The following is a 14,180-nucleotide window of genomic DNA, read 5'->3' as shown; positions in this document are numbered from 1 at the left end:
TTATTAATATCTTTAGCATTGTTATTATTATAATGATCATACTTGTTTATCAAAGGATTTATTAGGCAAGATTCTGAATAGATTGCATTGGTGAATTATACTGCATCTGAAAATTATTGACCTTAATGTTTTATAAACCCGTCTCTGCCTTTTGGTGTTTCTGTCGACACTCAAAGACACCGTACGGACATGAGTGCAAAATAAACGTTTAAAACAAATGATGAAAATGTTAAAAAAGTCAACAGACAATCAAAGCGCCAGAGCAGACGGGTCACAGGGGAAAGTCGGTGTTAATAATGAAATGAAAGCAAACAAAGTAATGCTTTTGCAGGTGCTGACGTGATAAACCTCAGTATAAATGGGCAGAAACACAACCTCTTCTCAGCGCAAAAAGAAAAAACACCATTCACTCCAGATGGGGAGAAACAAAGAACCAAAATCTGAAATCCTTTGTTTTCCTCCATGTCATTTCAGTTTTATTTATTCCGCTTCGACGCTGTTTGTGTCAGCCGATCCTTTTCTCGTCCTTCTATTGTCGTCCGTTCTCTAAATTGACTCGTCACATTTCTTCACGAGTCGTAATACGTTCTGAGTGTGACATAATCCCGTTATTTGTGATGTCCGGCGATGGCTAATATTGTTTTTATGATTAATTCCATCTGAGGAATACGCGCAGCCTCTCCCGGGGCGCCGGCTTCTCTCTGGTATTTCTGACTGACTCACTCACTCCAAGAACGCCAGTCAAAAAAACCTCTCACCTTTTGAACCGCAGCGCAGCCAGAGGTTGGACTGGGAAAAAAAGAGGGATCTCCATCCCACACATGCATGACACAGGCAGAGACGTGCATTCCACGTCTCCAATGTGTATCTTTATCTTCGGCGGTGAGTGTTGGATTACGCCGACGTACGGAAAGCGGCTGTCGGTTGTAATTCACGGCTGGCGTCACGGGAGACGCGCGTCTCCTTCCGCACTCAAACGCATCACGGAGCGTCGGCTTAATACCTCCGATTTGAGGTCACCGTCTGAAAATACCTCCCTTACTGTAAGTTTTTAGTGACTCCTCCCCGTTCTGGTAAACCCGAGGCCGAGCTGTTTGTCCGACCCCGAGAGGAAAGGTGTGCTTCTGCATCGATTGCTTTGCTTGGCGCCTTCCCTCGCGGGATCGCAGGATCCCTCGGGGGAACCAGAGGCTGGCGTTGACGCCGCAGGCCGACGGTCCGTCCTCTTACGGCCACGTCACAGATCCCCGTCCCTGGGGTTTGTGGCTCGGCGGAGGGTGAGGGTTCTGAGAAGCGTGCACGGACGACGCATTCCTGACGCTTGACACCGTGTTGGGTTTGAGTTTGCAGCTTCTTTCTTTTCCATGTTTCAGAAGGAATTCTTTTATTTTCTTCTTCACAGCTCCGGGAATCAACATGGGTTAGCCACAGGACATGTACAGCTCAGAGTGAGGGGAGAAACTCCTGCCAGCACGGCTAGAACAAAAAGACCGACCTAAAAACTAGCGTCAAGTGAGACGAACAGTCGCAAAAAACTAAAACAAGTCCCAAACATAAAGTGCCATACATTTCCTGAGAGCAAATACAAATATAACATATGTATGCATATGCACAACATATGTAAACTCAAATAAAACTAATGAGATCACAGAACTCGGGCAGATTCGTCCGAGAATGAAGATTTCCAAATCTCCCCTTCAAGTTCCCCACGTTCTAATCCGGCCGGGACGCTGCTTCATCAGGACGTCTCCTGTTCTGCTGCTGGTGGTGATGATGGAACATGGAGATCAGCTTTATGGACGCAAGCTTGGATTTATTCACCCCAGGGGGAAATTCAGTTGTCATAGCAACCATGTACATCCACATCCTTTTCCTTTAGTAAGGAAAATTTGAACACAAAACATACAGTAAGAAAAGCCAAGGTAGATACACACACACACACACACACACACACACACACACACACACACACACACACACACACATACACACACACACACAAAGTGCTTTGGGACAGATTCACCCTGTGGAAGATGAGAGTTAATTAAGGTGCAACAGTGTTTTATATATATATGTGTGTGAATACATACATATATATATATGTGTGTGTGTGTGTGTGTGTGTGTGTGTGTGTATATATATGTATGTATATACCACAGGTGACCACAGCCAATCACCTGCCTCCATCTAGGCCTGTCCTCTATCTTCTCACCATCTTCTCCTCCGTCCATAAAGTTCCTCTGTGGTCTTCATCCAGACGTCCTTCCCTGCATCTCCATCCTCAGCTTCCTTCCACCTCGACCTTCCCCGGCTCCTCTTTCGTCCATGTCCAGACCTTCCTGATCTCCTCCACAGCTTCATCTCTGCTGCCTCCCATCTTCTCCTCGGCGTCTCTAAATCGGCCGCCGCGGCCGCTCTTCACCTCCATCTTCTCCACCTCTCCTTTCACTCCGTCTGATACTCTTTTATCACTTTTCCCCTCCCATCCTGACCGTCCTGCTCACACTTCTCCACCTCCTGCCCCCCCCCTCCGTCACCCTGGACCGTTCACCCTCGGTGTTTGAGTCCTCCACCTTCTCCATCTCCACATCCTCGCTGTTCTCCTCGAGCTCCTCTCATTCTCGCGCACGTGTTCGGTCTGGCCGCGGCTGCCGCCGGCCCGCCACGTCCCCTTCCGGGGCACGGAGGTCTTCCTCCACCTGTTCCTGCGCCCGTCTGCAGATCACAATATCATCGGCAAATCAGGTCCTATCGGGTGGAGGCAAAGCACCCGCCTCCGGCGTTTCAAAAAGAAAATAGAGAGGAATTAAAGTGACCCGACTTCAGTCGGCAATCGAAATCCTCATGCAGACGTCGGGACGTTTCTGGTTTTGCCGTATAGTTACATTAAACGTTTCACCGCAGCGTCGGCCTCGGCCTTCGTGAATCTACCGTCACTCCTGTCGATGCTGCATTTGAGAGGTGAAGTGGGAACGGCCAACTCACTGTGCGTCTTACAAAACAAGATCACTTGTCGTAGGCCGAGCGAACCGCCGCAACTCGGAGGCCCGACATTTGGGAGAGGTATGAGACGGAGGGAGACGGGAGGAGCGCCGACGGGCATTTTTAGAACAGAAGGTCCTAAATAATCTCCCCACGTTCCATTTTAAGCAACCTACGCTTCCAGAGGGATTGGAAATAATGGGAACCCCACCTGACACGCGTTCTGCGTGGGGCCGAATCCAAAAAGTCTGCTAAGCCTTTAAGCCAATAAATGCGGGACACGGACGGAGAGGCGAAGGACAGAAGTCGGAGGCGGTGGGATGAGCCGTTTCAGGGAAACGTGGGCGCCGAGGCCTTTCACTCTTTCAGCAATCGGGAGGAGGTGAAACACACACCCTGACCTGTGTTTTAACCTCAATAATATCAAATGGCTGTGATTAAGGTTTGATTCTCCTCCATTCCCCCCGTGCAAACACTCAGACGGGTTATATTTGCATTCTGACGGACGCTCCCATTTCAACCGTAAAAAATCCTGTTTCTTATTTATTCAATAAGCCGGGAAAGACTACAGTGCGATTTTTGTTGCGTCGCAGCACATGACGGAGCATCACTGGAGCGTTTCCCTCAACCCGGCGCCGGCGGCGTTTTTGCATTTATGAAAGCGTCCTATCATGTGTTGGTTTCGTGTGAAGACCCGTGCCTGGGAGAACTTTGAATCCCAGACCGCTGCGTTGATTTGAAGGTTCATCCCCGGGATGTGGAGCCCCGGCTCAGGGTCGACTCTCCGGCGCCAGTTCAGAGGCTTGAGAAGCATCAACAGTTATCACGGAGAAAGAGGAAACAGAGGAGTAAATTAGAAAAAGAGCAGGGCGTCGCAAGCGTCTTTTCTTTTCCCCTCGCTCTCTCTCGCGCCGCCCTGTTGTTCGGGGCCTTTATCAAGCGGCGGCTTCTAATTCCTAAAGTGCAATCCTCTTAGGATCTATTTTGGTTTGGTCTATAGGGTTTTTTTGAAATCTCCATGAGACCAAGCTCATTGGCCGGGGAAGACGCAGGCGTGCACACAAAAACTCACACTATCCAGTGACGGAGACGGGATCGAGCGGAGACCGCCGCCAAGTTAGCCGCCGACGGGGACGCGAGACTTTACTGTCATCGGCAAAAGGTAAGAAAGTCACCCTGGAGGTTCGCGCCCGGCGAACGCCGAGGGTTTTTTCAAATCCGTCCGCGGGTTCGGAGATTCTGATGACGTTTCGGGGAGAAATGATCATTTTTCCCCCGACTGAAATGAAATGTGAGTGTTGGACCTGATGGGATGTCCCGCAGGAGGACAGAAGCCGCTCTGTGCTGCTTCATCCTGTCCTTTTTTTTTTTTCAAGAATAGATAGAAAGAGCATTTTGTGAGTTTCTCCAAGTATCCAACTGTATTCTGCTCAGCCGTCTCCAAGAGTGAGCTGTTTGTTGCCTCGCACTCACTGATAACTCAGAAACAAAGAAACATTTATGTGCAACTTGGCGGGTTCATGCTAGAACTAATCAAGACAAATCTCCATTTGTGGATTTGGGTCTTAAGAGGTGGCCGGGAGATCATCAGCCCAGATCAGCCTCTCGACGCGGGGGATGGGCCGCTTAATCCCATGCGCCGTCGTCTCTGGATACTCGGTGGCTACCTGGGCTAACAGAGACGCCGCGGGCCTCTGTAGCGGCGCGGCCCTGAACGCATCACGTAAACCGATAATTCCTGCCCCTTCAATCTGCGCCGTTCATCCATTTGAACGCCGCCGCCGCTCTTGCTGGATCGCATGTGCAATAATATCTGCTTCTTCTGAGAAGAGGATTCCCACAGGCAAGACTCAGATCTGTGGCTGCGCTCCGATCCTCTTACCTACGTCGGTAATTGCGTCGAATATCATCGGACTCGCTCGGTCGACAAATCCGCGGACAAACAATTATCTAATGACGACCGCCAAAGGCTACGGACGCTCACGTTTGCATCATTCCCGCGGTTTCTTGTAAGACGGGCTAAATATCCCCTTCTCTTTCCCTCCCAGGTAGCTCACCGGACACATGTCCAGCAGGGTTATGGATCTGGAGGAGACCGCGACCCACACCGGTGAGTTAGAGACACGCTTCTGGCAAACACAGATAACCAAAGAATTCGTCAGCAATAAAAGGAACACAAAGCAGCGAGACCTCTGCGCCGAAGGCTCTCCAGTAGTTCTCTGACGCCTTATAGCGACACGAAGAAGAATAAATGGGATAATATGAGTCCGGTGGCCGGACAGTCGACCGCCACGATACCACGGACCCAAGTGTTAGCATTGCAGAGCTGATAGAAATGGAGAAGGAGGCCGATATGAGGAGAGAGAATAGCAAGTAAAGAGCAAACAGAGTTCTGGCGTGAGGAGAGCTCTCGGCGCTCAAAGCAAAAGAAGGATCAGGTGAAGATCGACCGCAAAAGATGGATTCCCGAGTAGCAAAAAGAGCGGATCGACGTTTACCTTCCGGAGGAGAGCTGCTCGTTTTTCATCGAGCAAACACAGTAAAGCAAGAAGCGACTGTTCCGAAGAACGATCGCTGCTATATTTTCCTTTTGAATTTAACCTCGGCGTCGTTCTTTAGGGTGCATAAATATCCGCTTCTAAAAACAGGAGGACCAGAGAAAAGTAATCCCGTTCTTACGCAACATCGGTGCCGCCGGCGCAGCGCCACCGTGTTTGACAGCGAGCCATTAATCCCTAAATTGAGCCGATGACAGCGCCTGCCAACCGCTCCTTTCCTCGCCTCACCCAGGATTTTCACTCTGCCGCCAGATAGATTGGTGCGAAAGTTGGGATAAGTTAAGGTAGTGACCCGAACGTGTCATCATTGATCGGAACAGGTCCGAAGGGAGTCATCAATGACTGGAGGAGGTTTAAGTTGGAAAGCATGGACCAGGAGAACCTGCCCCCCGCCAAAAAGGAACTCCTGAGACAGATGTCGTCGCCCAACAGGTCCAAAGACGACACCAAGGCCAATCTCAATCGCAAGGTGAGGCGGCGCCTCCTTCCTCAGATGCTCTTGGATGAAGGTTTGTAAACTGCATGAGTTGGAAGCTGAAACAAGCCTGGTGACGGCCGGCGTGGCTCCTCACCGAGGGCGGCGGCAGCATCGTGGCTGCCCGCAAAAGGTCCACGTGGAACGGTAACGCTTTCAATGGAAGCAAACGGAACCCCTTCATGCTAAATAACTTCTTCAAATCCAAAACGTTACATATGCATTTGCAGAGCTGTAAAAGAAAATGATGTTTACTAGTTGCTCTGTTCCAAAGCCGGCTTTCACTGCTGCCTTGTTTTGGATGTGCCTCTGGCGAACACGTTCTGCTGCCATCGCAGTTTTTTATTCTCGGACAATTTGTTGTTGTTCTGGAAGGCTAACATTAGCATACTTAGCATACTTGAACTCTTTGACATCCGACGCCGCCTCATAACACAAAAGACATGCGGCTTTTTCTCCTCAAAGCACAAACGTGTACTGGCCTTCCAACCTTTCTTAGACCGCCTTCCATCTGCGTCAGCTTTTCTCTCCCTGGACATTTAGGGATCTTTTGTATCTTTCAATTCCACATCGATGTGGACATGCTGCGATCTAACGGCGGGTCACGTGATCGGCATGAATTGTGGCAAACGGAGTTGATGGTCAATGCACACGTTGGAATCATTCATTTGAAGACGATCGGCCCTTTTAAGGCGTTCTCGAGGGCCACATACAGTGACTCGGACGGGCCACATTTGGTCCGCGGCCCTTGAGTTTGACACGTGTGGGTTAAGTTGTCATTGATGAAGCCTTTACGATTTAATTGGAAATTAAATTACAGCGGTTTTAAGACAGGTCAAATTGGAATGGCCAAAAAACCTGGCATTGACGGTCTGATAAATGTATCCTTAGATGTCTGTGCAAGAGTACGAGCTGCTCAAAGAAGAGGACGAGGGCTGCCTGAAGAAATACAGGAAGCGCTGCATGCAGGAGATGCACGACAAGCTCAGCTTCGGGCCCAGATTTGAAGGCGTGCACGACCTGGACAGCGGGGAGGCGTTCCTGGAGGTCATCGAAAAGGAGCACCACAGCACGGTGGTGGTGGTCCACATCTATAAAGTGGGGGTGAAAGGCAGCGAGGAGCTCAACAACTGCCTCGACTGCCTGGCCGCCGAGTACCCCACCGTCAAGTTCTGCAGGATCGACGCCGTCGCGTCCGGCGCGTCCGAGAGATTCTCGGACGAGGTTTTGCCCACGCTTCTCGTCTACAAGGCCGGGGAACTGCTCGGGAACTTCCTGGCCTGCACGCAGCACCTAACGGAGGAGTTCTTCGCCACCGATGTGGAGGCCTTCCTGAACAGCTACGGTTTGCTGCCGGAGAAAGAGATGCCTGTGTTGGAGGACGAAGACGACCAGGACGTAGAGTAGAGGAAACAGAAAGACGGATGGAAGTAGAGCTATGAAAGCTACGAACAATTCAATAAATTATCCAAGTTATTTTACGGGGCAAAGGCCACTAGCGGAAAAACAAACCGTAACATCTCTACTAGATCTCTCGCGTTTGAAGACCACCGTCTGAAGAAGAATGCTTTGGCCTCCGGTCAAACGGTCATGAGATTCGGATGCGCGTGTTCAAATCTGTGAAATGGCGCAAAGTTATTCAAGAAACATAAGTTGCCGGCCGAGCCGAAGCCAGAGCGGTCTAATAGTAGTCAGTGAATAATCATCTCATAATGCTACGGAAGATAATATGACGTAATGTATGTGTTGAATATTATTCCTTCACTGTCACTTATCATGGGTTTACCTAGAAATCCAAGAATGTGGCGTATCGATTGATCCCCAGAGCGACTCCATTATTTATATTCTATTCCGTATTTGTTTTGTTGCCAAATGAAAACACCTCTTGAAAAGCCGGCCGGACGGTCCGGTTTTAACCCGGGCACGCGCGGCTGTTTGCGAGTGGAAAGCTTTTAAAAGCACGTTTTCCTGCCTCGGGCGATGATTTAACCTCGCCTGCTGCGGGGTCGCAGATTGAGTCTGGAAAAACATACCCGTGAGTCTTCGGCACGCAGCGTCGTCAGTGAAACATCATCTGTTGATCCGGAAACGTCCGTTTATTTCTTGGCAAAGGAGACTCATGGATACAATAAACAGGAAATGGTGACAGTATCTTGGACTTTCTTCATTGCAACTCAGTGAAATGATGATGGGGGCCGATCCGCCGCCGTCTCTGGCTCTCACCGAGTCCCGCGCCGCTACATCGTCCGTCAACCGTGGAGAATGAAAATAAAATGACGTGAATAGCAAGACGTTTGGGTTGCATTTATTGACTCTAAGGATGGTAAAGACCCAATGTGACGGATTCCAACCGTTTCCCTCCGTCCCCTCCGACGTCACACAATCTGTTGTTTCGGGTGAGATGTCTGAAAAAATGAAAGCCGGTTTTTCCCATTAACACCAACCTCCATATTCCTAAGATCTCCCCTGGCACTCCAACGTGTCATTGCTCTGATTTGTCTGCATTTTGACGAAGGTCTGTTTTTCTGCCGTCGGGTATCAGGAGGGTTGTTTCACTAAAAACATGTGGGGAATGTATTGATAATGTCCTTCTACTATCTTATGTTATACTTATAATATGCATATTAGGGCTATTTGGCTTCACAGCAAGAAGGTTGGATTCCAACGGGGGGTTTCTGCACCGAGTCAGCATGTTCTCCGTAGGTTTCCTAACACGGAGTCCAAAAGCAGGCGTACGACGCGTGAACGAGAGGTTGAACGCCGCCTCCGGTCCGACGACAGGGACGTCTGAGTTCCACGGCGAACCCGTCGCTCTGCGTCCGTCCTCCTGAATGTACATTCAAATGACCGTCTGTGTTTTCCGTGACTTTAAGCAGCGGCTTTGCACCCGAGCCTCTTCACAGGGGTCCCACGCCGCCTGCAAGCAGGCCTCGACATTACATTTCACGCCGTACCTTGTGATGATGCCATTTCCCCCGAGGACACGAACCGGATGCCGTGTATGTGGATGTTTGCGGGCGTGTTTCCCCGGCAGATGATTTCGAACCAACGTGAGGTTTTGCAGATGGCCCACGCATGTAAATCGTCCCGGCCCCTTACACCGACTGCATGAATGCAGATGACGGGGCCTCCGGCTCTGAAAGGGGAACCCGAAGCTGGACCTTTCATTGGCGGTGATCTCCCAACGGGAAGAATTCCACCGGTGAGCCCATTACATCGTTAATCTGTCACCCAAATGACCATTATTCCACACCATTTCTAGATTTGAGCCTTTTTCCAATTCCACAGGATGTGTACGTTTGTACGATTTTGTATGTTATCATCCACTTTGCAATAACAAGATCAGATAAACTTGATTGATCCCCATTGGAGAAAGTCCTTTGTCACAGCAGCGTAACAGTTATAATGGGCGGCGTTAGTCAGTCCACTTTGGTTTCCATCCAACTGACGGGGCTTGAATATACGTAAGGACGCCCCCAGTCGCAGGCAGGTGCCGTAATGTTTTCCCCGGCCTCCAGAAGCGACTCCAAACATCCATCTCAGTTTCGGATGACTCACAGGTGAGTTTCAAACAAACAAAAACAAACTCGCTCAGTGTTCGGAAAGATGCGCGGATAAATAAAGCTCATACGCTTTAGAGGGGGCGAGCGAAAGCCAGAACTGTCATTTGTCAAAGCAGCGTTTACCCCGATAATGACCACCTGATCCCACCCACACCATTCTAAGAATTCGATTCCTCGCTTGTTTATACCCCCTCACTAATTAGAGTACTTGCTTGTTTGGAGCCATGAAAAGCCCAGCTGCCATGCTCTAGTTCACCCACATAAAAAAAAAAAAAAAATCACGGTTGTGATGTCATGACATGACCACAGAAGTCAGATCTGGTCAACTGTCATCACCGTACTAACCCTAACCACCAGCACCGCCATCAAACCGCATAACAACAACAACAACAACAACAACCACCACCAGGTTTTGCCTCTTGGCGATCATCGCAGGTGGAATCCTGGCTCGTGTCTCGATGTTAAGATATTTGAAGGTTTTGCGAGATTAGTCTGCACGTTAATCATCTCGAATCTTGAATGGAAAACTTCTCATTTGCATCCGACATAGACGAGACAATCTCCTAATCATACATTCATAAACTGTAATTTTAATAATGCTTCAATTTGTCTTTTCAATTTGGAATAACTTGTTGTGAATGGTTATCAAAACCTCTGTTTCTGACTTTATAGTCAGATTCAGAATGCATCAGCACATAATGGAGAGGGTTTGTTGTGAACCTCTTCAAAAATGTACAAATTCTTGGCAGGAACTTTTGGATTACAGCATAGCAGGTCATAAAACCACGCCACTGTTTTAGAAGACATTGGCGCCATCTGCTGACTGATTTGTATTTGACCAACAACATGAATAGGAGGCCTATCTGCATAATATTAAAAAAATCGGTATATATATATATATGTGTGTGTGTGTGTGTGTGTGTGTGTGTGTGTGTGTGTGTGTGTGTGTGTGTGTGTGTGTGTATCTATTTTTGATATGCCCCTGCTTGTGATTTTTTCAGTTTTAACCATGCAACGTGACATGTGATGCTCTCTGCTCTATACCATTCAATGGAATGATTGAGTTGCTTTGTCATTGACTATCTAATTGTAAATTGACAGTTTATGTACTTATTTCTGAAACCTTTCTCGTGTTTGTTTTGTTTTGCTAACGGCAAGAGAATGACCTGCTGTTGCCAAAGAAATACATTTCCCATGATGCACTGCGGGGAAAGAAATCTCAAATCTGCGCATGCTCATTGCACTCTGGGAAAAATGGCGGCACTGCTGCAGGAGTTGGAGGGCTCCGAGCTAGCCAAGTTACCAAAAACACTTCATAACAAGTTGGTGAAGATTCTGTCGGATCAACAATATGAAATCGATAGTTTGAAAGCGCAACAAGAGCAGTTCAGAGTTGACAGCGGTAAGATTATTGTTATCGCACTGCATGTTATTATACCCGCTAACACTGCTAATGTTTTGCATCGCGTTAGCGCGTTGAAGCGCTGGGCAAAGTATCCGTGCGTGTATCATCTAGTGCTGCGATTCCTCTGCGGACAGATGGTGGTTTTCTTTTTATAATGAAAGGAGCTACTCGCTGGCGAACAGGATAAAAACCATCGTTAAAGCTAGCTGTAACTTTAGCTAATCTGCCTTGCTAGCGTTGTGGCACACGGAGCGATTTTTGACACCGTCCTTGTGATTTCTCCCAGAGCAACATTTCTTTGAGAAGGTGAAGCAGCTTTCTCAGTGTCAGGAAGATTTCGTGTCCCAGACTCAAGAACACCGTAAACTCAAAGAGGAGTTCAACAAGCTTGGTAATGGACATTATGGTTATCTTTAGCTCCATGCACGCAAACGCACACACACTTAAGAACAATGACTTCCTATTTTTTCGTTGCTGACAAAATAATCATATCCTTAAGGTGATGAACTGAAGAGTCTGCGTGAGCAGAACAAACACTATGAAAATGTCCAAGAGAGATTGTCGTCGGAGCAGGTGAAAACAACACCCGCCCTCATGCCGTCACTTCATCAGACTCCAGACCATCTTTGAGGTTAATCTCACTGTGTTTCCCACAGGCTGTCCTCTCAAAGGCAAAAGAGGAATTGGAGGGAGAAAAGCGGGAGCTTGTTCGTACGCTGGAGCGGAGATCCCTGGAAGTGGAACACCTAAATGGTACGGGGGGGGGGGGGTCACTGCTCTCTGGGCGTCTGGATAAAGCAACTATTATCGTACGAAAGTACTAATCGCTCTCTGTTGCTCGACTAGATGACCTGCGGCATCTCAACGATAAGTTGGTGGAAGTCAACACCTCTAAAATGGCTTTGCAGATGAAGTTAGATGAGCTCGAAGCAGTAGAGGTCAACATCAAGGTGAGCAAAACCATTTTTTTCCACCTGATATGGTTCATTTTTAAACAACTGGCTCTTTAGCAGATTATCTGACCGCTCTTAAAAACATTTTCCACATCGGTGCCTTGCGGCTCTGAATACCCAGTAAACGTATCATTCCAGTACAAGGAGAAGCGTATGGAGCAAGAGAAGGAGCTGCTGCACGGCCAAACGTCTTGGCTGAATGGGGAGCTGAAAGCCAAGAGTGAAGAACTGCTGTCCTTGTCCAGGCGGAAGGGTAACGAGATCCTGGAGCTCAAATGCGCTCTGGAGAACTCAAAAGACGAGGCACGTTTCCTTAATTTGAGTCATACGTTCATCAACTATGAAACAATGGCTACTGCTGGACCCTCTAAAATGTGTTTTTGGCTTCCAGTTGAACAGAGTTCAAGAGCAAGCAGCCAGTTTGAAGTCATCTAATGAGAATCTTCAAAAGCAGAATGAGGACATGATCTTTAAGTTAAAAGAAGTATGTTGTGTTTTTAATATTCTGCTGTCAACAGCAAAAACAATGATATAATGAAGTAACATGTGGAGAAATGTTCAAACTGACGGGCATTTGTTTTAGGCCAAAGAACAACAAGCCACTATGGAGGAAAAGTTCAGGAATGAGCTCAATGCCAACATTAAGCTTTCCAACTTATACAAGGTACGTGTTTACCTTTAAAGCTAAAGAGAAGATGTACTTTATTGATCCCCACAGGGGAAAATCGTTTATCACAACGCAGCAATGACAATATGAATAAATTGGAGTATAAATAGTAATAAAAGACAATTGAAAGATAGCAAAAGACATCCACAAATAAATGGGCAGCAGAGTGAACAACAACAGCAGGATTAGAATAGAACAGAATGGTAAAGAAAAAGACAGCAAGGATGAGAACAGAAGCAGAGTGACAATAATAATGACAAAAATAAACGTGATGTGAAGGGACAAACATGATGCGAATGGATCATCGTCACGGATAGCATGTTTTGGCTTGTGTGACTGGATAGCGTGCGCGGGTTTCGGTAAATGTAAGAGGCGCCGACACTAACGCTTTCACGTTGGCCACAGGGAGCAGCCGCAGATTCTGAGGCAAAAAATGAAGAGCTTAGCCGGGCAGTGGAGGAGCTGCACAAGCTGCTGAAAGATGCAGGAGAAGGTGGAAAACCATGTTCATCGCTGCAAGTTTTAGTTCATCTTCATGTCTGATTTCAAATAGCTGATTCTTCCTCTCACATACTTTGTGCCGCAGCCAACAAGGTTCTGGAAGAGAACTTGCAAACGATTAACGGCAACAACGACAAGATTGCCGCCGACCTAAAGGAGAGGATCCAAAGCCTTGAAAAGGAACTGGACAATGCCAATGACTTGCTATCCAGCTCTAAACTAAGGGGTAATTTAGGTTGATTTTCCACTCGAAAAGTCCGTTGAGGAAAAGGAAAATCACTGATCGGCGATTTCTTTTCCTCCGGCGACGCCCAGGTCCTGCTGGCTCATCCCTTGTTCTCACAGAGGAGCAGATGACAACCATGTCTCCAACAGCAGCTGCTGTGTCTAAGCTGAAGCCTGGGCTGAGGCTCACCGAGGTGGGTTTATCTCAGATCAGCATGGAAATGGCACGAGTATGTTGTTGACGCTGTTGAGCTCTTAATGGAGCGGCAGAAATGGATTTGTTCAGTTAACTTCATCTGGGTGGCTTTGACAGGTGTACAATGCCTACGTAGAAGGCCAGGAGCAGTTGCAGTTGGAGCGCCTCGAGAATAAGCGGATCAACAAGTATCTGGATGACATAGTGCAGGAGGTGGAAGCAAAGGCGCCCATTCTGAAGCGACAGAGGGAAGAGCATGAACGTATGCAGAAGTCCGTGACCAGTCTGTCATCCAAGCTGGAGCAGGCTATCAAGGTACGTGTAACGGGGCGGCGTGGCGCAGGAGGTCCAGCGATCGCCTTCGGAAGCGAACTTTCCCGGTTGCATCCCCGGCTCCTCCTCGTGTTCGTGTTACCAAATGTTGTTGAGCGACACGTTGAAGCCCCTCGCTGCTCCCTGGCAGCCTCCTGCTCGTGGTTCATCCACGATGGCTTCATTGCAGAGAACCAATATCACCCCGGGGATTAATAAAGGAGAAATTATAATTTTATTGTAATTATTATAACAAGCTGCATATGATCATGAACACGTGTGTTCCACATAGTGTTTAGAAGAGACAACCTGCGATTAATGAAGGTGTTTAGTTACATCGTTC

The 14,180-nt window shown here is 48.1% G+C and overlaps 2 protein-coding genes across 4 annotated transcripts in view; both read left to right on the top strand.

Moving 5' to 3' along the window:
- Positions 1–3,989: 3,989 nt before the first annotated feature.
- Positions 3,990–8,303, top strand: pdcb (phosducin b). Of its 3 annotated transcripts, none has more exons than XM_086161999.1 (4): positions 3,990–4,144; positions 5,031–5,092; positions 5,861–6,009; positions 6,907–8,303. In XM_086161999.1, exons 2-4 carry the CDS (start codon positions 5,047–5,049, stop codon positions 7,420–7,422), a joined length of 711 nt encoding a protein of 236 aa, XP_086018125.1. In that variant the 5' UTR covers positions 3,990–4,144; positions 5,031–5,046; the 3' UTR covers positions 7,423–8,303. The 3 variants fall into 3 exon arrangements, with proteins under 3 accessions (XP_086018125.1, XP_086018126.1, XP_086018127.1); XM_086162000.1 differs by lacking the exon at positions 3,990–4,144 and adding an exon at positions 4,746–4,872; XM_086162001.1 differs by lacking the exon at positions 3,990–4,144 and adding an exon at positions 4,776–4,825.
- A 2,527-nt stretch (positions 8,304–10,830) lies between these two features.
- The window catches only part of tprb (translocated promoter region b, nuclear basket protein), a 22,718-nt gene continuing 19,368 nt past the window's right edge, over positions 10,831–14,180 (top strand). The window contains exons 1-12 of the mRNA XM_086162310.1: positions 10,831–10,980; positions 11,270–11,374; positions 11,483–11,556; positions 11,640–11,736; positions 11,830–11,933; positions 12,075–12,239; positions 12,328–12,420; positions 12,520–12,600; positions 13,009–13,096; positions 13,190–13,330; positions 13,420–13,523; positions 13,643–13,840. Coding sequence (XP_086018436.1) covers positions 10,833–10,980; positions 11,270–11,374; positions 11,483–11,556; positions 11,640–11,736; positions 11,830–11,933; positions 12,075–12,239; positions 12,328–12,420; positions 12,520–12,600; positions 13,009–13,096; positions 13,190–13,330; positions 13,420–13,523; positions 13,643–13,840 — 1,398 coding nt within the window. The 5' untranslated portion in view covers positions 10,831–10,832. The remainder of the gene's footprint in view (positions 10,981–11,269; positions 11,375–11,482; positions 11,557–11,639; positions 11,737–11,829; positions 11,934–12,074; positions 12,240–12,327; positions 12,421–12,519; positions 12,601–13,008; positions 13,097–13,189; positions 13,331–13,419; positions 13,524–13,642; positions 13,841–14,180) is intronic.

Source organism: Fistularia commersonii, chromosome 16, assembly GCF_037954325.1.
Source record: "Fistularia commersonii isolate RoL2024-O1a breed Wild chromosome 16, RoL_Fcom_v1.0, whole genome shotgun sequence".
In the NCBI taxonomy this organism is placed as follows: Eukaryota; Metazoa; Chordata; class Actinopteri; order Syngnathiformes; family Fistulariidae; genus Fistularia; species Fistularia commersonii.
The sequence above is the reverse complement of the archived record's forward strand: the minus strand, read 5'-3'. Positions and strand labels throughout refer to the sequence as shown.

Excerpts from the sequence above, each read along its gene's own strand:
- pdcb (XM_086161999.1), top strand. The coding sequence starts at position 5,047 with ATGTCCAGCAGGGTTATGGATCTGGAGGAGACCGCGACCCACACCG. Across the intron at positions 5,093-5,860 it reads GGAGACCGCGACCCACACCG|GTCCGAAGGGAGTCATCAAT; the intron begins GTGAGTTAGAGA and ends TGATCGGAACAG. Across the intron at positions 6,010-6,906 it reads AGGCCAATCTCAATCGCAAG|ATGTCTGTGCAAGAGTACGA; the intron begins GTGAGGCGGCGC and ends ATGTATCCTTAG.